Source organism: Numida meleagris, chromosome 3, assembly GCF_002078875.1.
Source record: "Numida meleagris isolate 19003 breed g44 Domestic line chromosome 3, NumMel1.0, whole genome shotgun sequence".
In the NCBI taxonomy this organism is placed as follows: domain Eukaryota; kingdom Metazoa; phylum Chordata; class Aves; order Galliformes; family Numididae; genus Numida; species Numida meleagris.
Window position 1 is genome coordinate 78,382,022 of NC_034411.1, and position 24,540 is coordinate 78,406,561.

Below are 24,540 nucleotides of genomic sequence, written 5' to 3' on the forward strand. Positions count from 1 at the left end.
CAGAAAACAATGGATATCAGTGTAACCAAGAAGTCATTTTAAAAATGAGTAAATAAAGAATAGTGAGAGTGCTTATGGCTTTCATGCATAAGAGCATAACGTTTTTTGGGACTTTTCACTAAGTTGAAAAATAAGAACGTGTAATCTAAGGTAGTAGTAATGTTCTTCTGAAAACTGTAGTAACTCTTCTGTGAAGTGTTTGCATCTTGCACAAAGGGAATGTAAGTGTCAGTAATGTTGCTTATCTTGTATATATAGTTGAAGTTTTATTTGTTATGACATCATATTTCTCATAAGAATATATGTTTTCAAATTCAGTTTTAGGTGAAAAAACAACTTTCCCCTTCAAATTTTTAATAGAAACTGTAGGAGTTCTCAAATTTGGTGTTTATGAAGCTGCTGTATTTATAAGCTGCAGAGAGAATATTTTTTCATTGCAGATCTTACAGAAGTCTACACGTGGGGAAACAATATAAATTTTACGTTGGGTCATGGAGGTCAACAGAGTAAACATCATCCTGAATTGGTGGACCTCTTTCCTCGTAACAGCGTGTATATCAAGCAGGTATTTTGAAAGTATTGCATAGACACCTTTCTCAGTGAATGTGGAAGGATTTGCAGAGGGAAACAGCAGTCAACAGTGTAATCAAGTTTTGCAAATTTTCATGGAAAAAAATGTTGAGTCTGATTTGTATATTTTTATTTTTTCTTTATAGTTATTTCTCAGCAAGCTGTTTCCATTGATCTGGCAAGCAGCTTAGAACAGCTGAGAACTATTGGATGAGGCCTGCTGTATTATTTTCTTGCTGCCTTACCTCCCAATCACCTCCAATGAAACCATAATTCTGTTTCAGCAGGGAGAATGTTTTTTGATTGTTGCTGATGATTAACCTTGGTTATATGGCTTGAAGATAATTAAAGAATTCAGAAGCATGGTGCTCCTCTAACTGTTTTGAGCTTCTAACCTCTTGTACAACTCCCATAGTGAACTGAAGGGAGAATGACTTTTTCTGATATGTTGAATTGTGTTGAAAGCAATGTGTGCTGTTAGAACATACCTCCTGTAATGGTAATTTCTTCCTTTTAACTTCTTGCGACTTCAGTTTAAGAATGATTATAAGTTTACAATAAAAACTTGATCTAGCATTCAGTGCTGACAGTCTGTGCTGCAGTTTCCTTCAGCAATCCTGAGGCAGTATTTTTACCCTTAAAACTGAACCTTTGTTAGCCTGTGAGGCCACTGCTTGAACATACTTCAATAAGCAAAACTCTTGAAGTAAGTTAATGTAGTACGTATTAAATTTAAAGCCAGTGTTTTATGTTACTTGTGATTTGATTTGGTAGTGCATCTGCTGTTACACTAGTATCTTACTCATATTTTCATAAACAGATAATTCATAACTTCTGAAACTATTTATTACCTCATTTAGATCTTAGCTTTCAAAGAAGTTTACCACGCTGATGAAGAAGTGAAATAACAAGAGGCATGCCTAAATCTTATTGTGTCTTGTACCTGTATGTTATAGAAAATCAGAGAAATTCTTTTCTGAACTGGCCTGCCATAGTTTAGTCTATTCTGGGAACTCTGTACTTTGACCAGCTTAGTCATTGTATCTGTATGGAGACAGCTGTAACTTTGCTATATAAGCAAAATGAAATTTTGCTTATGAAATTCTTTGTGGTGGTTACAGTGAAAACAGAGGGAAAAAAAAAAAAAAGCCCAAACCTCATGTTGGCTAATTTAACTAACTTCAGGGCAGATCTTGCAGTATAAATGAGAGGACCAACAGCGTAGGCTGTTATGCATGTCTGTAACCATGCTTCTTCACTGCTTTTACGTTTTCAGTAATAATAATTTATCTTCATCACTGTTTTTAGTATTCAAATGTGATAATCATAAAAACATGCTAGAAAGTTGCTCGTAGTAACAATGTTGATTGTTTGCATTCTCCTTTGCTTAGATTAATTAAACCTTGATATGAAGATTCTGTGTTGCAGCTTTGCATATAGTTTGTTCTGCATATGTTCAAATTCGGACTGTGTTGTAATAAGTTATCTTTACTAAAGCTGAACTTGTTCACAAGGTAGTTTTGGTAGATGTTCTTAGATTATCCAAGAAAATGAAATTGTCCTGTGTTCTCCTCCCACCCTTATTCTTTCAGGTGGTACTCTGCAAATTCCACTCAGTGTTCCTTTCCCACAAAGGTCAAATTTATACATGTGGACATGGACAAGGAGGGCGCCTCGGACATGGTGATGAACAAACATGCCTGGTAACTTAATGCTATCCTGTTTGTAGCCTAGCATTGTATTTCTTTTATATCAAGCAGAAAGTCTGAAAACTGAATTAGAGTTCCCATGAGTATACTCTTAAAACTTGTCTAGACTCTTTGCTGTAGATTTTAAATAAACGGCCTCCCCTTTCCTCACTAAATAACATCATGAAAGGTGATGGAAGGATTATTTCATGTTAGACTTGCACAGCTATTGAGTTTATTTGAACAGTACGTTATCACAATATACAAAAATGAAATTTGAGAAGGCAGATATAATGACCATACAGTTCAGACTTAAATATCTTACCTTGTGTACTTGGTAATGTGCACTAAGTTTACAGCACAGAATTCAGTTTTGTTAAATATTTCTAATATTGAGTATCTGGTAGAACCTGATACTGTGTTTCTAAATGCTACTGTGAAGACCAGAGCTCACTTTTAAACACTTTTTTTTTTTTTTAATAACACAATTCTAGGAAATCAGATTTTTCTTGCAAAGGGTATAGAAACTATGTTTTGAAATAAGGATGATACTCATATAAAGAATTCCTGTTAGAGGGCATTAAGAGTCAAAGATACAGAACTGCTTCCTTATTCTTTCTAACTTTCTTTAGTTTATCCTGTATTTGGATGGATGGGAGAAACCTTTATTGTTCATTATAATTTTAAAAGAAAAGCAAAAAGATAACAGCTAATATTTGTCTAGTTGTCTTCAAGATACAGTTTCCACCCTGATTTCAGAGCAGGTCTCCCCTGATAGCAGGGGATGTATTTTTAATGTCTAGTTGAGTTGGATATGGTATATTTGTCAATGAATATATTGTATATTCATATACATTTTCATCTGTATTTCAATATTTTTTTATGACTTTCTGTTATTGTTATATGTATGGCCATTGGTTAATATAACACTTCTATTCTTATTTAGGTTCCAAGACTCGTGGAAGGCTTGAGTAGCCACCAGTGCTCCCAGATAGCAGCAGCTAAAGATCATACTGTTGCTTTAACAGAAGATGGATGTGTTTACACATTTGGTCTAAATACTTTCCATCAGTTGGGTATTCTTCCTCCTTCTGCTAATTGCAGTGTTCCTAGACAGGTAAGAATAACATCAACCAAAAGCTTGGCTATGTTTGTTGTTTTCATTTTTAATTTTTCTTTCAACAGGAATTGAAATGTGAAGATTGTGCAAGTAAATTTTAAACTTTTTCAGACATTGAAGTGAAATCTGAATTCAGATAAAATCTTGATTCTGTGTTATCGTACATTGCAATCTTAAATTCTTCTCTGTGTCCTGATTCACATCTCAGTTGGTAACCTTAACTATACTAAAGATTGTAGCAATAAGTATGGTACAAGCTTTAGTTTCCCAAAACCTTTTCCCCCAGATTGTTCTGTAACTGAAATGAAGTAATAATAAGTATGTATTACTTGAGACTAATGACCTTGACGCCTTTTGGATCACTGGATGATGGATCTAGGAGTATGATGGTTGTATCCTTTGCTGGAAGCACTATTGATTTTGGAGTTGTAATGCTTTGGAAAGAATAGAAACAGGGATAAGAAATAACCAACAAGACCTTGTGAGGCTTCAGGAGAGGGTATCGGCATCAGCAACTTGTGTATATTTCTATGTTCAATTTATAATTTATTCTGAAATTTTTTAAAAGGAAATAAGAACTATTAGACCATTGAACACAAGTTTCATCTGGAGTGAAAAAAAGAAAAAAAAAAACAAAATTGTATTACCAGTGTTATTAAAGTAGGAAAGAATCATTTGCCAAAGTGCAATAGGATAGTGTTTCGGGGAACAATGGGATGCCCTTCGTGATAGCTGTGTATCCACAGTACTTCCTTTTATTTTCCAGGTAGTTATTGACAGTCAAGATCAAGTTAAATATGAAGTCTGTAATTAGTAGTGTATTGTTCTACAGAGTATGTAGAGCACTAGGGCATTCAAACTGAAACACGTTAAATGATGCCTTTGCAGCACTCTAGTCTTCTTTGCATGTATTACACAGGTTCTTTGCAGTCCTTGCGTCTTACACACAAAGACCATCTAAGGAGACTTGATTCTAGTTCTGATTAATTAATGGAAAAAAAAAAACCCAACAACCAAAAAAGCCTCTTTTTTTGGTCATAAATGCACTAGTGTCCCACTTGACAAACTTCTGAAATAATCCTGATTTAATAGACTGTATGTGGATTGATACCAATACTGTACTCTTAGTGACTTTAGAAGTTAAATGTTGTCAGAAGTTTGTACATGTGAAATTCACCCTTTGCTGCTTAATATTAAGATGTACTTTGGATTTGTGCTTAGGTTCAGGCAAAAAACCTGAAAGGTAGAATGGTGATTGGAGTGGCTGCAGGCAGATTCCATACAGTGCTATGGACTAAGGAAGCAGTGTATACCATGGGGCTGAATGGAGGCCAACTAGGTAAGGTAGAAGTGTTCTAAAAGTAAAACACAGCCATTAGAAGGTGTTACACGTACTAAAGCTATCATCTGCTTCCTACAACAGGAGCCTGGTTAAAGCTTTCTCTCTTTGCTCTTTTTTTGCCAAACTGACGATTTCATCCCTCCACACTTTTTTTTTTAAAGAATATTTTACATAACTTTTACACTTTGAGATGATGGGAGCTAATCTGATTTAGCTTCTACATATCTTGTGTGGTGCTGCTACTGAAAACATTAAGGATACTGAATGCTACTGTTTGTGTGGCAAATTACCCCAAGTCTTGCTGATAGTGTCTTCAATACATCATAAACTATCTCTCCTGTCCACTGTAAACAAACTACTGATAATTTTATGTACTAACTTTTTGAAGTGAAATCCTTTCCCACGTGTAGATTTTTTATAATTACCATCATCTTCAATTAATACAGTATTATTCTGACATTCTGAAAACCTAATAAAAATGTGTTACCAACTACTGAACTTCCTAATTCATTGTATCAATGGGATACTTTAATTGCATCTGTCTTTTTTTAATAAACAGATATTGCAGTTATGGTTTGGATTTGTAATTCGACAGTTCTGTATCTTTATGCAGACAAAATTTAGCTAGCTCTGATACTTGCAGATAGTCTGCATCAGTTCTGGCATGTGGTTCATACACTTTTGTGTTCCTATGTGAGAAGGTATGTGAAAAAAATATCTTTGTCAGAGAAGCATCATACTAATGCATATTTATTCTTCTGATATGAACAAGGCCCAATGCAGTACCATATGGAGACAGTAACTTGGATTGTGAGTGTTGTAGGCTGGGAACTGTGAAAATAAACCTTGTCTCTCTATAGGAAGTTTGGGCATAGCGCTGTGCTGACAGGACAGGGTTGCAGATGTATGTGTGCACAAAGCAGGGTCATGCTGTGTACATTCTTACAGACTCTCAGTGCAGCCAAGCAGTAATGACCTGATCTTTTAGTTTTCAGAGCCCTTACATTACAGCTCCAACTTTTGTTTCACGTTAGCTCCCTGCCTTTGTGTTTATGTGCACTTACAGTGATTTCTGTGATGAGCTTGCTTAGTACCTTCCAATGACTGAAATAGTTGATGCAAGTGTGGTAATACTTCCAGTGTTCACTTCCAGTGAACTGTAATGCGATCAAGTAGATGTTCTTTCTTTGGGATGACAAGCAATGCTACTGCATAGTCTAATGATATTAAATAGGTGACCCTGTAGAATATGCCTTACTTCTTTATGTCCAGTCTTGAATATTTTCAGGAGTTCATGGTAAACTAACAAGTACGTGTGCTGCATCTGTTACTTGTCTTAATGTTTTGAAGATGAATTATCTAACTACCTAGAAAACCTTACAGAATTCAAAGGTTCTTCAAAGTAGGTTGGCAATATGTTCTTTAACTGAGTCGTGTGGAACGTCAAATAATACTTTTTTGGGGTGGGTTGTATTTTCTAGGTTATCTGCTGGATCCTAATGGAGAAAAGTGTGTAACTGGACCTCGACAAGTTTCTGCTCTACACCATAAAGATATTTCTGTGTCGCTGGTGTCTGCAAGCGATGGTGCTACAGTGTGTGTTACTGAAAGAGGGGATATTTATTTACTTGCAGACTATCAGTGCAAAAAGATTGCTTCAAAGTATGTGTTACTTTTCTCATTTGTCATGAAGTATGAAGTGAAGGTTTCACTGTAGTCTTACACTTGCCACTATTTTAAAGATTTTGTGTATAATGTAGCAGTAATGTGGCACTCCTCGCAGTTCTCTCATATGAACTGCAGCAACCTTTTCTTTTTTTGTTACTAGATGAGACTAAATACCATTCATTGTTTACTAAGGATGTTTTAAAAAATATTAAGAAAAAATATTTCACGCTGTAGGCTTAAAAATTTTGAAACTGGTATTTTTTGTTCATTTTCTGGCTTCAGTTTGTTTAAATGCATTTTGGTAGAGGCATCGAAGATGTACTATTGTGTTTAGTTACTTTGTTCTGTTTTGAGTCAGAAAGTGTGGCTCTGAATTTCATAAAGAATGTGTGGATATAGCGTGCTACACAGAGTAATTTAGGTTGGAAGAGAGACCTTGTGATACCACCTGGTCCATGTGCTAAAACTTGAATGTAAAACCGGTTAAAGAAACTGTGCCTATGACTCACAAATTATTATTAAATTAATTAATCCCATTCTCTTAATAGTCTTTATGAGCAGTTAAGAAGAGGTAATGAACGTTTTTCAACAGCTTTCAGTTACCTTTTCAGCTACACTTCAAATACTACCAATATTCATTGATATATGTTAGCTTAGGGATTATTATTTATACTTCTGTTTTCTATCATTAAATAACCAATTTACTGTGTTCTTACTCTAAAAAACTGAAAAGTGTTATCTTGCATGGCTTTAAACAGTTAGATTGGAGGGAGGTTCAGAACTTCCTGGAATAAGATAGGTCTTGTAATACAAATTGCTAAACGAAACTTCTAAAATTAAAATTTATGTAATTCTGAAGATCAAAGCAAATTTTTTTAATCATGAAAATAAAATGTAAATTTCTTAAAATTGTAAAATGTAAAACTTCTTAAAAAAACAAAGTAGAAATACTCAGTCTACTAATAAAATATCATTAGCGGTTATGTTAGTTATACCAGCAGACAGAGGATAACTAAATTTATGTAACTTTTCAGTGTCACTACATCACCTATGCTTTTTTTTTTTTTACTACTTCTCTAAACGATAGAGATAATTTGATCTTAAAAGCAGTATTTGTTCATGATGGAAAAAATACTACTGTAACCTTTTGTGTTCTTTCAGACAGCTGAACCTTAAAAAAGTTTTAGTTAATGGGGGCTATTTGGAATACAAGGTAGACACCCAGAATCTTAAAGAAAATGGGGGTCAGAAGATCTGCATTTTAGCACTGGATGAAGCTGGAAGAGTAAGTTATGTTCCTAAAATCCCAATCTTATAGCAAACTGCTTACTGAATAATGAGAATGGAACCATTTGTCTCCCTTGTTGAACCTCTGGTTTAAGAAATCAAAGCAGGACTTACCTCGCAAAGGAAGGCAAAATGCATGCTGAAATAATAAATAACTGTATTTTACTGTTCTACTATAAACATTTGTTGACAGTACAAAATCAGGCCTAAAGAATACACAACTGATTTGTGTAGTGCTGCAAACGATGTGTTCTTTTAAAATAAATAAAAAAGATATGGGAGAACTACCAAAGTAATCTACACTAGTTGATATTGAAATCTGGGAACATCTAATATCTTTTCATTGGAGACTGAAGCTGCCTTACTTTTGCATACAGAAGTGATTAGAGCATGCGTGGTTTTTGTTTTTTCTTCTGTTTTCTCTTACCTCACCTCCCTAGTCACCTTTACACTCTCCAGAAACAGTCTCAGAAAAGATGCAGCTAAACTTGGTGAATAACTTAGGATTTATAGCTATATGTAAACAGTGTTTTCTTAGATCTGCGATATTAAGGAGGATTTTTTATTTTCTTCCCTCATTGTCCTTTCACGGAGGAGCAGTTCATAGGTTCCTTCAGAATGCCACGCCAGCCTTTCCTAGCCTAGGCCTGTTCACTGGGAGACCTTAGCCTTCAGTGCCACCTAGTGGTGGTTACAAAAAGGTTTTGTTACTGAAATGCTGCCTTAAAGAACGTTAAAAACTGACTTTGTGTATCAAAATAGACGTCAGTATAGGTATTTCCCTTTCTTTCCTTGCAATTGATTAAGCAGATCTTATCTGTTCGTTAGGTCATTAGCTGCCTCAGAGAGCATAAACTTCCACTTCAGTATTTGTTCATATGAGGTTTAGCCTCCAGTATCTGTAGTATTGGTAGTGCCTCTTCAGTGTCTTTGGGATGCTACTTTAGCAGTAAGAAACTAGTTATCTTCCTGTGTTAGTGGAATTGGTGTTAACCTACACTGCATATCTTTCCATGCTGGATGCTGGCAGGTACTGGGATTTGTGCCTTAGACTCTGTAACTTACTGAATGAGGAGAGAGATGGGATCTTAATGCTTCTGTTTCCTCAGTCAGCAACTCCTGGTCTAGCTTGATTGTAGTTTTTCCAGCCAAGAAAAGAGAAGACTTAGAGGGAATCTTAGCAATGCCTACCATGTATTATGCGTGTATACATATATATAGGTTTGTGTATATATATATACATATATATCATTCACTGAAGGCATAGATATATCTGTACATGTGTGTATGTATTCACATCTATGTTGAATATTCTCGTGTTTATGTTTGGTTATGTCCGGCACTGCAGAACCTGGGATGGTACAAAGAAACTTAAGATTTTTGTCAGGTGATTAGCAAGATATGGTTTACTTTTTTGGTGTGCTAGTTTTGAATTTGACCTGACTCATGAACCAGGCAGTTGTACAGATCTGTACATCAACTGGATTAGGCTTGTTGCTTGTCTCGACTTGACATCTTTTGCTGTCCTTATTGAAATGTAAGTAAAAACTGCCCTACTGATGACTGTTAGAAAGATGTTTGAATATTCAGAGAAGCTTTTCAAACGCTCATCATGGGCAAATAGATTTCAGTATCATAATTTTCCCCACTTTACATCTGGCTTCTTTTTTAATAGGTGCTTGTAATGTTTTAGGGTAAGATTTAGAAGAATGTTCATCTCCCTTTTATATGTGACTTTGAAATGGCGCATTCTTGTGTTTAAAAAATACAGTACTTCTTTTATATGATGTCTCTGAAAAAAACTTATACTGATATTACAGATTTTTTGCTGGAAGTCATCTAATAATTCCATGAAGCAATGTCGTTGGGTGTACGGCAGACAAGTCTTCATGTCTGATGTTGCTTTGAATAGGAACGAAATGATGTTTGTCACGCAGGATGGTGAAGCCTTTACTGGCAAGTGGCTAGAAGAAGGAAGAAAAATGCCGGAGAAGAAAGGTTGGTTATGATTTCATAATTTTTTTAGGTACTTCAATATAAAAGATTAATCAAACCTTTACAGTACTTGTTTTCTGCTGCTTGATCTAAGAGTATTATGTAGTGAGTTTTCTCTGTGACTGATGGTTGGTACACTGACCAGTACTATCTTTGTTCCTCAGTAATACTTTGCTTTTGGTTAGAAAACTACTTCTGAAGATCAATAGTAGTACAAATGTCCAGTATAGCAATTTTGTGACATATTAAATGACCAGTCCTAGAAAACTGGCAATGAACAAAAAGAGAAGTATGTACTTGCTTGCACTGCTTAGTTAGGGAAATCTTATTTTCTTTCGCAGACCTGGGTGTAATACGATCTCCAGAGCAATTTTTTCCTTATTAACTTGGCTCACATTGCTGATGGATTGTTTTTTGGTGAAGAAGATACCTCTCTACTATAGGACAGAATTTTAATTAAAAGTGTTGGCTCTGTTTATAGAAGTGCCATAAAAATCTATAGATAGCAGTAGATTTACTACCAGTCTGGGCTGTTTGTGCTTTACAGCTTTATGTTGCAGTTCTGCTTTTGATATCTGGATTACATCTTAGTTTTTATGTAGAAATGTACTTAGTCTTTGACAGCAAAAAAACTGTCCTCTCGATCATTGCAGAGTTGCATACTAGTTTTGCTCTGTCACTACTTTTCCTTTTATTCTATGTATCGTACAGTAGCTCCTGAGTGCATCTCATTTCCTTGCTCTTTGTCCTGATGCTGTTAAGTATCTATAGGCACACTGTTCTTTCTGCTCATTGATGTTCTTTTCGTAGCGTTAGTATTTTTTTGGAAACTTCAGAATCCAGATCTGTTGATCTGTTGACTAGGTGAATGTTTGAGATTCATGCGTGTTTTGGAATGAATGAGAGCTTCTGTGTTTTGTTTTTTTTGTTGTTGTTTTTGTTTTTTTTTTTGGTTGCCTTTTTTCTTTTGAAAGTTTTAGTGGTGCTAAGTGAGCTGAAATCTTCAGCGTAATCTATACTTCATTAGTGACTGAAGCAGTGGACTTCAAGTCATAAATCTTGCCATTTCTTTAATCAATTACATTTTAATTATCTTGACCTTTCGGTGTTTCTTTTTGCACTTGTTTCTAACAGAACTAGTGTCAAGCCTTCCGAATGCTTCCACTGAAATGTCTTGTCCACATGATACAAACAATGTGTATGAAAGAATTCGACTTCAGAAACTTGCTTTTGTCCACCGAGCTGTTAGTATTGCCACAGATCCTAATGGATGCAATTTTGCTGTTTTACAGTCAGACCCTAAAACAAGGTATATCAACAACCATCATTTTTCCTGTGTGTGTGTTTGTGCATGTGATAACAAATTACTCTGCTTTTCAGAAAAGCCTATTTATCAATACATGGAAGTCATAGTATATGTAGTTATCCATACTGCCAGACAACAGCACTTACATAGCACAGCTGATTACTAACAAGTTAATAAGCAGAGGTGTGTTTGAGTAGTTAGGATAAGTAGCACTGATATTTTAGATAAAGTGTTTAAGGCAAGCATTTGCAATCTGTTTCTTAATACACTCTGAATGTAAATACTGTAGAAACTCATTCCCTTAGTAGTCATCAATAATCGACTTTTAAATGAAAGTGAAAAGTGGATCTTTGGGGAAAAAATGTTGAAATGAATAAATAGAAGACCACTGAACCATGCTCTCTTAAGTTTCCAGTATATCTGATACAGGAGCAAACATCACCTTTTTTCTTATTGCATTTAATTGTGACATAAAATGTAGCAAACACTTGTGTTTTCTTTTTGGAAAAATGAGATGAAGGTAAGATCTGAAAACATACATATTGTGGGCTTATTTATAAAGACAAAAATGCTGTATTTGATATTCCAGTATGTATTTGATGTGACAGATCTTACATATGTGGTTTAATCGCCTAAGTAGCATATTATTAGCTCTTTCTGTAAAAAAACAAAAACAAAAAACAACAACAACAAAAAAAACCCACAAAATTTTGGTGATTCAGCAGTCTAAGAGGAAAAAGGAGAGTGCCTTGTGACTAAACATACTGTTTAAATTTTCATGAAGTTTGTAAATAGAGGATTTTTTTTTTATGGGTTTAATTTTTTCCTAGTCTCTATGAAATTCCGAGTGTATCGCTATCAAGTTTTGGAGAGGATTTTGGCAAGCTGTTAGATGAAACAGATGAAATGGACAGCATCCATGATGTGACTCTTCAGATTGGCACCAGAACTTACGCTGTACACAAATACATCTTGGCTGTACGCTCTGACTTCTTCAAGAAGCTGTTTGTTTCCAGTGATAGTCAGCTAGAAACTCCAGATGTCTACCGTAAAGATGAAGATGCTGTTGGATGTGATCTGTATGTAATAGAGAAAGTTCATCCAGATCTGTTTGCATACCTTCTGCAATTCATATACACTGATACTTGTGATCTTCTGACTCATGGTTACAAGCCAAAAGTCCTACATAAAGAAAAATCAGAAGAATATCAAGATACTTTAATTTCTAACCTGAACAAAATGAGTTTTGATGAAGATGTTAATAGGAAGTCTGCATTTGAAATTTACAGAAGTAATCAAGTGCAAGTTCTAAATGAAAAACAGAAGAACAAATCTAAAAAAGGCAAAGTTGTAGGTGAAGAAGCTAACCTCATAAAAATGTTGCAAAGTGCTGCAAAAAAATTTGGACTCAGCAATTTAAGTGGAAGGTAGGTGAAAGTTAATGAATTTATGTTCTGGCAAGTTCTTCACAGAGAGTTTTTGTTTCTGCTGCTAACTTTTTATTAAAGGGGAAGGAAGGTTAGTTAGGTTTGCTAAATCTGCCTCTTTCAAGTATAAAAGTATCCAGTGCGTGCCATGGAATCAACATCAATATGACCTTTTTGAATGTCAGAAGTAGGCTTCCTTTACATGATTTTGTACTTACAGCAACATTTTCCCATAGGCTTCTATGTGATGGAAATGTGCTGTTGGCTCTGTTAGGGCTGAGACTTGACATCTGATGCAAATGATCTGATTTTTCAAAATGACTGTCATAAAACATATATTCACGTTTTGTTAGAGAGCTGATCTTAGTGATCTTGGACTGATGGAAATCTATGCATGGTCCATGGTCTATCAGTGTTTTCCATGGATAACTTCATGTTATCCATTTAGTTTTATACTAAACGTTTAAATTCCTGTTAAACTGGAGTGATCTTAATGTTACATGGTGAAACTAATGGAAATGAGCAAAGATTTACCATATATAGAATTGTATTACTCATATTTTTTGTCCCGCATTTATCTTTTTGTTTCAGTGAAGATAATGAACTACTTCAGGGCAGTTGTCTTCAGTGTATTTTTCACAAATACTGCAGTTAATCAGCAAAGATGTGAATCTCCTGCTAAAAATTAAGTTTCCAAGTAAAATTGCCCTGATAAAGCACTTCCCTATTGAAAGTACATTGCTTCATAATCTACAAGCAGCGCTCCTGCATCTTTGCCATTCCAATTCACAAGTGTTCATAAGTTAGGATGTTAAAAAACCTGTGCTGAAAGGTGTATCTCTTCCACAGCGCTGTCTTTGCTCACATAACTAACTGACTGGTAGCAAAATCTGTAACTTCTAGATTTTTGATCCTGTTATGCTGGACTTCAGCCTTCAGTACGGCAATATAGCTTTCATTAAAATAATAAGCTACCTAAGGTGTAGATTGAATTTCAGGTATATTTTACAACTGGCCTTTTGTAGTTTTCCATGAGAGATGGAATTCTTTTTTATAGTGTGAGTGGACTGAAGTGCTGTTACTTCTTGAAACTTTTTTTTAATAGTTTGAACCGTATACTGATTGTATTATTTATTACTGATGTAAATGATTTGCAGATTGGATGGAGTACGGTTAGAAAATGGAAAAATTAATGTTGTCAACAAGAAGAATGGGAACAAACTGAAGTTTAATCAGAAAAAATGGTAAACTTTTTCAATTAAGTTTTCCTCACATCTGCTATCTTGTTCTTCCTTTTCTACATCTCATTATCTGTTAAGTATAGGCTAAAGTTTATCAGCTGTGTTTTAGCTTCTGGTGTACACTTATTCCATTCACAGTAACTGATATTTATAAGTTCTTTATAGATCTTCATGTAGTGATCTATGAATTAGTAGTCTGAGATGAGTTATATATAGTATATTGTTACTACTTTTTACTGTACATCAATGTTTTCTGTAGATTAACTAGAATGCTAATGCCAGGGGAAATTCTGAGGGTAGTTCAGTCAAAAGTAGTTAAATCTCTTGCAAGTAAGTTTGCTGTTACACTAAGACTACACAGGTTGGAAAAAAGAAAATGTTTAGTATTTTTTTTAATGAAAAAAATATCAGGAATATCTTTTCAGTAGAAGAAATTCCTAACACTTTTATCACTTTTATCAAATGACTGTCTGTTCTTTAGTGCCATTGATCTGGTTGGGATTTCTATACGCAAAGGCTTGAATAGTCTGCCTATGTAATCAAAGCTATGATGCATAAAAGTCACTTTTTCACAGGACTTGGATTCCTTTGCTCTAAAAATGTTTTGCCAAAGCTTGTAGTAGCTATTAATTTAACAGGAATAACAAATAGCGCAGACCCCTTTAGATTGACTAAAATTAGCCATAATTAATTTAGGCATAGCTATTTGAAGCAGTAATTGACAACCTTTTGAAAGAAAAACCTCAGATAGAGTGACTGCCTCTTGAGAAACTGTACTTCGGACCAAAAAAATACTTACCTCTTGAAATTATCTTGCCTTTGCTGTTAGGCTTTTTTTTGTTTGTTTTACGTTAAAATTCAAGTGTGTATTTTGTTAAGTCCTCACTTGCTAAAGTAAGAATGTATTTGAGAACGTACAGGTCTAATGAACAGTCATAGTTCTGATCCTATTAAATATCTTCTAGTTCATACCTCTGCGATGTGACGTTGAAATCTTCAGATGGAAAGGAATTCCCTTGTCATAAGTGTGTACTTTGTGCAAGACTTGGTATGTGTGTGTATATACATATATATATATAAAATATGTAATATTTGTCTTTTTTTTAACTGGACTTTTATTGGATCTTGAACTGAAATGCCTTTCTTTACAGATTATTTTCACAGCATGTTAAGCAGCTCGTGGATTGAGGTAAGTTTACCGATAAACAAAAATGTGTAGTGGTACATTTTTATGATAGCAAGTAGGGGACAGCTTTTTAGTTTTCCCTGGATTAATGTGTCCTAAATATTGGGGAAGAGAGAAGGATGAATTCTTGGATCCTGTTCGCAAGAAAAGAAATATTTTTTAGTTACTGTGTAGTTGTAGTACTGAGATTCTGTATTGTATGAGAATAATAAATGTAAGATTGAATATCAAAGGAGATCAAATTATTATTTCAACAATTTATTTTGAGCTACTTCATGGATTGATGCTGGCCTGTTTTCAGAGGATACTGATGTCTTTGGATGTATTATTGTTTGTTTTCTGTAAAAGATGTTACAATTTAAATACAATACTGTACTCATAGATACTGAATAAAAGGTACAGCAGAATTGAAATTTAACGTGTAGTATCTCTATTTGACTTAGTCCCCAGCTGCTACTTCAAAAGGTGTAGATCTTTTATTTGTCTTGGTTCCTATTTATTAGCTGTGCATCAACATCTTAGATGTTAGATGATCTTGGAGATCTTTTCCAACCTTGATGTTGCTACAATTCTATGATTATATGTTCTTTGAGAATTCATTTAGATGCCTCTGTTTCAGAATCTGAATACTATTAATAATGATTAATGAACAAGGGGAAAGATGTAAATGGCTAAGTGTTTTTTAGAGGCCGAAAGCTGGAATATTGTTTGCGAGTTTTCTGAACTTCACAAAGCTTTTTTTTTTTTTTTGGCAAAATGTAAATTGAAGGACTTGGTGAAATACTGACAGCTCTTGTTGCTGAGTAACAGAACTTTATCAGTCCTTTAAGTTACTGCGTTGCCTTTTCCCCAGTCACCCACAAGAAAATGCATCTGAAACACAGAGCTGAGTGATTTCAAAAAAATAAAAAATTAAGTGTTGAGTGCCCATTTGTATTAGTTATAGCTGTATTTGTTTGTCATTTTATTGTTTTGTAAGTAAATCTAGATTGTACAATATTCGTAAGTCATAAGTAAATGTTTTCTCCGTCAAGGACTCTAGATGTTATATGAAAATTTCAATTTCTCTAAGAAATTTTAAAGCTAAGATGGGCAGTATACCAGTACTGTAACATGCTTTTAACAAAGATAAATCTTTTACTGTCAAGCTTTGCTACAGTATCAACTGAAATAAATAGGAGTTAAGCAGTAACATGTACATTTGAATGATGACAGTTATGTTAATGGTTGATGCTTACCTTAATGGTTAGGGTGGTTCTTCAAATGTAGGAATTGCTGATGACCTTGTTTTCTTTGCAATTAACAGTAAAGGCTAAATTAACCTTTCAGTTTTATTCTTAAATGGAAACTTGTAATTTTACTAGACCTTCTGTACTGAGAGGAAAGGAGTTCAGTGCTCTGCTTTTAAACAGTTCTGGGTAAAGTATTATTTTTAAGGAGAATGTTTAGAGAATATCTTCAAATTGAAGAAATACTGAACTGTTTCATGGCTATTTATGCAGAAGTTTGGCCAGACTTTAATTGTTCTGCTGTAATCAGTTCTTAAAATTTGAACAGCTGTTGTCCAAATGCTTAAATAATTTTTTAATGCTAAAAATGTGAACCTCAGCCTGAATGATTTGCTAAATACAATCACTGTCTTAATTATTTATTCTACATAGTCAACTTCTTTTTTTTTTTTTCCCTTCCTTTTGCATTTTAGGCTTCCAGTTGTTCTGCTCTGGAAATGCCGATACATTCTGACATACTGCAGATAATAGTAGATTACCTGTATACAGATGAAGCTCTTGCAATAAAAGGTGCTGGTAGTATATTTTCAGCTCAATAGTTGTTCCTGCAAGTTTATATTTTTTAAAAAAGAAATTCCATAGTTAACATGCTTGCATTATGTCTTCATGTAGAAAATCCAAATTGGCATGATTTTAGATTCTGAGGCTGTTTACCCCAAGCTTTTTTGTACCTCTTTTCTGTTTGTTGGACTCAGTTTTCCTTTTCCCTCTCCTTTAAAAAAAAAATATATATATATATATAGATCAATTTTGTATTCTTCTATAAGCTATTCCTTGTGCAGTGAAATTTCATCAGAATTTGCGGAGCCAGTACATTTGTCCCCTGTTAAAATCTTGCTGAAGATCTGTGTGTAACAATTGCTTGTGAGACTTGCCCATGGTGTTTATGTGATGCTTTGTTTTCCAGATTCTCAAAATGTGGAATTCATATGCAATGTTCTTGTTGTAGCAGACCAGCTTCTTATATCCAGGCTCAAAGAGATATGTGAAGTAGCCATTGCAGAAAAACGTGAGTTCTGCCATTTCTATTACAGTGTTTTAGATGTTAATGTTATTATCTTCTGTATCTCTGCACATAATTACTTGTTTATTCCTTTGCACTGGTTACCTTCTGCTGTTAATTACACAGCTGTTAACAGTTGCTTTTTTTGGTCAGGGTAAGGTTCTAGATTAGCATAATCTTTCTTTCATTATGCTTCCTTTTCATTTCATCCTCTTTAAAAAAAAAAAAAAAAAAGAATTTCATCAAACCCTTATTTCTACCAATTTTTATTCTCTGTTCATTAAATTCAAACTTTCTGCCTTTAAAATAGGACAAAATTAGTTCAGTGTTTCTATTTCTGTCCTTGTACTGAATTCTACTAGTAATTCTGTTGTTTTTTTGGCATGGTGCTGTTTCTACATGGCTACAAAGGTCTGCCTTTTCTAGAAAACACTAGTATCTGTAGGTAGGACCTTTCTATTTTTGTGAAGGAGTCCTTGCGTTCACGCTGCTGTGTAGTTATGTGGAGCTTGCTGTAGTTAATGCTATGCAGTAAGTCTTAAAAATTGCTATGTGAGATTGCAGCGTGTTACCAGTTTGTTGTGTTTTCTCCCTGCAGTTACTTTAAAGAATGCTGCTGAGCTGCTGGAGTTCTCAGCAACATATAATGCTGAACAGTTAAAACTGTCCTGCCTGCAGTTCATAGGACTCAATATGGCAGCGTTGCTTGAAACAAGGTAAGGAGGGATGCTTGTATATAGCTGTTAAAGTCAAATATTCCAGAAAGGCAAATGTACTGGAAGTAATAGGAGCAGCTAAATGCTAAAGTGCAACTGAGTGCTGCGACATGAAAGGGAGGATCATTTCTCTCTCCATGTTTGGCAAAAACTAGTTGCATACATGAACATACTGTACAAGTTCCATACTACAAAAAACAAGGTGCTTGTCTGGTATGAAAAGCTTGAATTAAGGGAGAAACTTCTCTTGAATTCAGTGGACTTTGACACTGGGCCTGATCTTGTTCAGTGTTTTTTATATTGGTTTTGAAGATGCATAAAATTGTATGTGTATTTTTTCTTAATTTATTTCTTGTTTTGTTTTTATATATTTGATATCTACTGTGCTAACCACATTTATGTTGAGTAGGTTTATTACAGCTGGTGTGTTTTCTGCAAACTATAGAATGAATCATAGAATGGCTTGAGTTGAAAGGGACCTTACAGATAATCTATTTCCAACTCCCCAGCCACCCACTTCATCATGTTTTAAAGGATGGGCCTGCCTTCTGGTAGCGTTTTTGCTTTAACTGTCTGCAGTGAAGGCTGAACAAATAATTCACTCTAGCTTTCCACAAATACTCAGCTACACTCCTGTGAGGTTAAAGGTGTTCTCTGTCACTGCTTTCATATAGGGCTTTGGGTTACTTCCAGAGTAGAAAACATCTTTTCAGGGCAAGCTCGTTGATCTTCTTTTCTAGCAAAAATGTATAATTAAATTCATCTCTATCACTGTTCTACTGTTTTCCTAGCCTTTTATCAGTAGGAGTTTTTAGAGATCTTTGTTAACCAGTTCAGAATGCCAGCGCTTCAGTTACGCGTCAAAAAGATGTATTACATGTATCACCAATACAATAATTTGTTGATAGTGTCAGTTTTCTTCACATTTTCATGCCTGTATACATTTTAATCTTTGATTTTGCTGGGGAAAGAAAAAAATTATAAACGTTGTGTTCAGTGTTGCTCTGAATTAAGATTTGTTGGATTTTAAGCCAAGAAAGGACATGCAACTTTCTTACTTAGAAACAAGAGTGCATCTCCATTTTACTGGAAATACCATCAAGACTTCTGATTTGATAGGCTTGAGACAGATGAGACTGGGCCATGACAGCATTGTACAAGGAGAGCTGTTCATGCAGACAAGGCAGAATTTAGTTGAGTAAAATCTTGTATTATTTTTTGGCGTACGTGTTAAAGGTTATCTTGGCTGATTTTTACAGAAGAATTTACATAGACTTGGAGTGTTAGGTACCTGTCAGGAAGTCTTGGAAATATGCAAAAATAGATAAGATAAAGCCACAGCCATGAACTAATTATTAAGTAAAAGTGGACTGTTTAGAAAGTTTATATTTTTAATCCTGCCTTAAACGAGTTAACACATCTGCTCTATGGCTACAGTCCATTTTCTTCCTTCTGTTTCTGGGACTGTATATGCCTCTAAGTGAGATTCATTTGGAGCATTAATTTGAATTTTTCATTAACATGATTTATATTTTATTTATTTATTTTTAGGACTCTGGATGTCTTAAGTGATGAAGTTGTAAAGGATCTTTCTGTTTATTACAGGAAAATGGTAAGTCATACAACCTCAGTGTAAATTGGTTAGGTTTAAAATGAGGTGAAGTGAGTAAGATGTATTTACCTGCAGGGTCTTTAGATGACAGGCTGAAAGGAAGAACGTTTGACTCAAAAAAAAAAAAAAAAAAAAAAAAAAAAAAAAAAAAACCACCTAGCTCCTGCTATTACCAATTCCATGGAGCTCATATTTTCTTTTTCACTAGCCAGTAGTATTCTCCTTTAAAGTAATTAAATTGCACATTTCATATCTTAAATGTTCTTGTTAATTAACAATTTTTGTGTGTGGGAGGAAAAAAAAAAACAAGCAAAACGTGTGGAAAAGTGCATCTGTTACTTAGAAGGAAAAGAAAGCAAATGAGACTTGCCAGTGAAAAATCAAGTGTCTTAAAGGCAATGAGAAAAATTATGTGAAAGTTGAAATTCCATGCACAAAGTGAAAACCAGGAAACATTATGCTTTTGCACAGTTAAAGAATAAAGGATGAGAGTTGGCGTAACCCTGAAGCATTTTCTGTCAGGAGTTACAAGCAGCTGGGAACATACCTAGGTCACTCTGAAAGGGATGCTTTCTGTTTATTTCCATGGAAACTGTAACAGCTACAAAGAACACAATAACACTAGTTGATAGAGCCGGTTCTCAACTACAAAACACTATTTTTCAACATAGTCACCACCATTAGCCTTAGCCTACCTAAAAATGTAACTTAAGTTTATACGCTGGTTAAATAATCAATTACTTAATCTGTAAAAGTGTTTTAAATAACTATCATTTTGACCCGTTCACAAGAGACCAATATGTGCTAGGAAACAACATAAGAGCAATGTTATAATAACTTTTACAACTACAGATTCCAGCTATGGTCAGGAGAGTAATTACGCCATATCCAGATGGACCTGACTTAAGTTGTTTTGAGCCTGAAGAGGGAGAGAACTTTGTTTTTATAAGGGAAGAAATGAATACAGAACAGAATTCTCAGTAAGTATCTGTTTTTCATCAACATTTCTAAGTGAGCTATATGTGGTGTTTATTTGTCTTTGGACGGTACCTGCCTTCCTTAGGGATCAGAACTATTAGAAAATAGGATAAATGGCATTTTCAAGGATTGCTCTCAGTTCCCTGAGGTATTGTACGTTGCAGTGAAATACTCCTCCCCCTCCTTCACTTCCCTCCTACTTACTGATGAAGTAATGCTGGATACACAGATAGAGACTGGGTGATGAGTGACTGGAGAGCAGCTCAGAACAAAGGGACCTGGGAGTGCTGGTGACAGTAGCTCCTCAGCATGAGCCAGCAGTGTCCCCCTGGCTGCAAGGGTGGCAAACTGCAATTTAGAGCGCGTTAAGCACAGCACAGCCAGTCAAAAGAGGTGATTTTCCTGCTACATTTAGTGTTGGCGCAGCCTCAACTTGAATAAGTGTGTGATTCTGTACTATCAAAAAAAAAAAAAAAAAAGGATGTGAAGGTTCTTGAAAGCACCCAGAAGAAGGCAACAAAACTGGTAGAAGAGCTGGGAAGCATGCGCTATGAGGAGAGGCTAAGGACATTGGGTTGTCCAGTGTAGAGAAAAAGAGACTGAGAAGCAACCACACTGCTCTCTGCAGCTCCCTGAGGTGGGGAAGCAGAGGGAAGGTGCTGGGCTCCGCTCCTGGGAGCTGATAACAGGATGGAAACAGCATAAAGCTGTGCCAGAGGAGGGTTAGACTGGGCATCAGGAAGAATTTCTTTACCATGGGGGTGGTCAAGCACTGAAACAGGCTCCCTAGAGAGGTATTTAATGTCCCATGCTTCTCAGTCTTCATGAGGCATTTGAATAATACTCTCATTAATGTGCTTTAACTTTTGGTTAGCCCTGAAGCGGTCAGACAGTTGGAATAAATATTTATAGGTCTCTTTGAACTACGTACAAAACTATTCTATCCTATTCCTATGAGTAACGTGAGCAAAGGTAGCAAAGTAAGCATTGAAAATAATGTTTAGGCATTGTGCATATGTGACTTTGTAACATGAAGTTGTGCTAAAGTCAGCTAGTTTAGATAAGAAATAGCAGGTCAAGGGAACTGAGGGACTGTCTTGTGTTAGACTTCAAGCCATTCAGCCTTCCAGGCTTTATATGGACTGTGTGATCGGCTTTAGGGGATATGGGAATGCAAAGCTTTAAAAACATATATATATTTAAGGTTACAGTATTGATGCAGGATTGAAGTCAGAGATGTTATTAATTTAATTCTGAATTTCTAATAGTTGTGTTGAAATAGATACTCTTTGGTTCCATTGTTCCTGATATCATATGTGGGAGCAAGTGACATTCTGGTAACATGACCATATACCTGCTCTATTGTAGCAGTGATGTTACCTTGTTGTCAGTATCGCTGCTGGGGCAAGAGTTACTTTACTTTCTGACACTTTCTGACTGATACATACTGCCATGTATAGCAAGTCTGACCTAGGTGGCAGTGCCAGCCTATGTAGCTGCTGTCTTCCACTGCCTAAGCACAAGCGTTTGTGCCATGGAACAGATCAGAGATGGCATCTATGTGAGAGAGAATTTTTTCCTCTTTCCTCTGATTTTTTTTTCCTCCAAATAATTTCCTGAGTAGTTGAGGCAGTGCGTAAGCAGGGCAGTGCCAGAGAAGGAACAAGCAAACTATTGACAGCTGGTGGGAGCAGTTATTCCAATTAAAGATAACTACAGCTGCTGGCTGAAAAACTTGACATTGATAGTTTTGAGACTCAATTTGCTTGATGCTTTAGTCCATCTTGTTCTGTTTTTGCTTTTAATAGGGAAGCTCTTTTCAAAAGGGCAAAAACTAAAGCAAAAAAGAAGCCACGGAAACGCTCTGACAGCTCTGGTGGATATAATCTCTCAGACGTTATTCAGAGTCCAGCCTCTACAGGTCAGTGGGAAAGACATTCCTTTCAGTTATAAAAACAGAACATAAAGACTAATTTGCAATATAGTGCAATTTTTATACTTCAGTAATTAAAATTTGCAAAGACTGCTGCTAAATTTGAACTGTGAATTCTTAAGACTGAGTTGTTTGAAAGAATGGTTATCACCTTAAGCTTGTATCCAAAGCTTTCTGTAGAAGCATGTTTTTTTGTAAAAGGCTCTTTCCCATATAGTGGAACACTTCTACTCACATACTTTTTCTGGAATATCAAATAGTTTACTCACTGTTTGTTGGAAATACCATAAAGACTTCTTTTTTAACAGAAAAGTGTCTGTTTTTTTCCTGAGACTGTATGTCACAAGACAGAGAGAGAAAGCTGGAAGCAATACCAATCTTACTATTTTTTTTAAAGATAGTCTGCTTGAAGTTACTCTTGTCTAATATACTGGGGTAGGTAATCTGGTTATTTTATACCTATAATATGGAGTCAATAATTTTTGCTTTGCTTTTTTTTTAAAATGTTTAGTCCTGCTCTGATGATATATTAGTTTTACTCTCTATTCTTATTTCTTAGGCTCCATAAAACTGGATAAAACTAACTCTGTAGAATCACTTCCAGAACTCCTAACATCTGACTCTGAAGGTAGTTACGCAGGAGTGAGTAGCCCCAGAGACTTGCAGTCCCCTGACTTCACAAAAGTTTTTCATCCAGAGAGGACTGAGGTTGGATCTCTTTGTTTCTAGCAACTTTCTTTTGTTATTTATCTAATCCATCAAAAGACAGTTTGTATTTTTGGAGTGTTTTTGAGAAGCTGTTGTCCTTAAAATTGAGAGACTTTGACATAGAAGGCAAATAGTTATGAAATAATTCTGCCTGTCTTACAGCTTTAGAAATGAACATCTTGGAGTAAATTTTCTATTATCAAGATGCACGTTTGGACTTAGATCATTCAGGGTGAAGTTTGAATTAAAAAAAAAAGATACAAATAAAACTGAGCAGGGATTCACTAATATTTTGCCTGTTTTTCTGGTATTTTTTTAAGATCTTTTTTCTTATGCATGTCATCCAAGTTGCTTATAGTGGTGTTTTTCTTTTTCTGTGGGGAAAAATGTAAGCATATTTATACAACATTTTCTGGCTTTGTTGTTTTTTTTGTTTGTTTGTTTTTTCAGATGAAAGATAAAGCATGTAGTCTGGTTATGAAAGCCTCTCAACAGAACAAGGAGATGAAGTCATACAAGGGATCATCAGCACTGACACAGTCTGTTCCACAGTCCATTCCCAGTACCAAAAACAACTCTGCAACTTCTCCCAATTGGGTAGCGACCAGTTTCAGGTGGAGTAAAAATTGTGGTGCCTACCTAGCTTACAATCAGTATTTCTTCTTTATATGGTAGTGAGCACTACTCTATTCAGACTATGAAGTTAATTGTTTTTCAAATTTGACCCATTAATTAAAAATTGTGTTAATTTCATTAAATTGGTATTTTTAAAAATTATCCTTTGAGACACACTGTTGATAGATGCTTTTTATTTTTAGGTGCTATCACTCTGGACTTATACCTTTTGTAAAGAGGCCTGCTTTACTATCATTTTGTGAAGTACTTAGCAGTTTTCTGTGGAATCATATGATGCTTGATGCCGTTGGAAGCACCGTTGTACTTTGACATTTTTAAGCCATTCTTTTAGACTTAAGTGGTCTGTGAAAAATCAGCACTGCACCTTTAACTGATGCAGTAATAAAATAATTGACAAGTAATTTTTATCTGTAGCAGTATCTGCATATGAAAGAGGAATAGTACCATAATAGTTTGAAGGTTTGTCTTGCCTCATTGCCAGTAAAAGTTGAACAGAGAAGAGGTTAAGGACTTAGGGAATCATACAGTGATAATTTCCCAGAATTTTGTTATCCTCTGTTGTTTTGTGGCTGATGTGCTTTGTGAATACAGGTAATAAATCTGTAGAAATTAAAAGTCCCAACTCTGAAATGTATAGTTTAGACAGCAGAATCCATTAAGACTCTGGTTTGTCTTGCCACATCTTTGTGCAAGCATAGTTTATGCAGAGACTCTTTGGTCTTTAGAGATGGTTGAAAGAAGTTCTGCCTTCCTTTGTTATCTTACAATTCTTAGGGAAGATTTTTTAGAAGATTGCAGTCAAAAGGTACAAATAAAACCATAGGAGTTTGCTGTA

General features: G+C 35.1%; 1 protein-coding gene across 3 annotated transcripts in view; it reads left to right on the forward strand.

Moving 5' to 3' along the window:
- The window catches only part of IBTK (inhibitor of Bruton tyrosine kinase), a 58,575-nt gene that overhangs the window by 14,190 nt on the left and 19,845 nt on the right, over positions 1–24,540 (forward strand). For all 3 annotated transcript variants that reach the window (XR_002436633.1, XM_021390673.1, XM_021390674.1), the window contains 20 exons: positions 441–565; positions 2,163–2,273; positions 3,205–3,375; positions 4,600–4,717; positions 6,202–6,382; positions 7,550–7,673; positions 9,496–9,673; positions 10,805–10,979; positions 11,807–12,403; positions 13,561–13,647; positions 14,610–14,692; positions 14,796–14,833; positions 16,533–16,629; positions 17,027–17,128; positions 17,721–17,838; positions 19,390–19,450; positions 20,303–20,430; positions 22,237–22,349; positions 22,921–23,069; positions 23,520–23,683. Coding sequence is in view for 2 of the 3 variants with exons in the window: in XM_021390673.1 (XP_021246348.1) it covers positions 441–565; positions 2,163–2,273; positions 3,205–3,375; positions 4,600–4,717; positions 6,202–6,382; positions 7,550–7,673; positions 9,496–9,673; positions 10,805–10,979; positions 11,807–12,403; positions 13,561–13,647; positions 14,610–14,692; positions 14,796–14,833; positions 16,533–16,629; positions 17,027–17,128; positions 17,721–17,838; positions 19,390–19,450; positions 20,303–20,430; positions 22,237–22,349; positions 22,921–23,069; positions 23,520–23,683 (2,920 nt within the window). In the remaining variant the exon portion in view is untranslated. The remainder of the gene's footprint in view (positions 1–440; positions 566–2,162; positions 2,274–3,204; positions 3,376–4,599; positions 4,718–6,201; positions 6,383–7,549; positions 7,674–9,495; positions 9,674–10,804; positions 10,980–11,806; positions 12,404–13,560; positions 13,648–14,609; positions 14,693–14,795; positions 14,834–16,532; positions 16,630–17,026; positions 17,129–17,720; positions 17,839–19,389; positions 19,451–20,302; positions 20,431–22,236; positions 22,350–22,920; positions 23,070–23,519; positions 23,684–24,540) is intronic.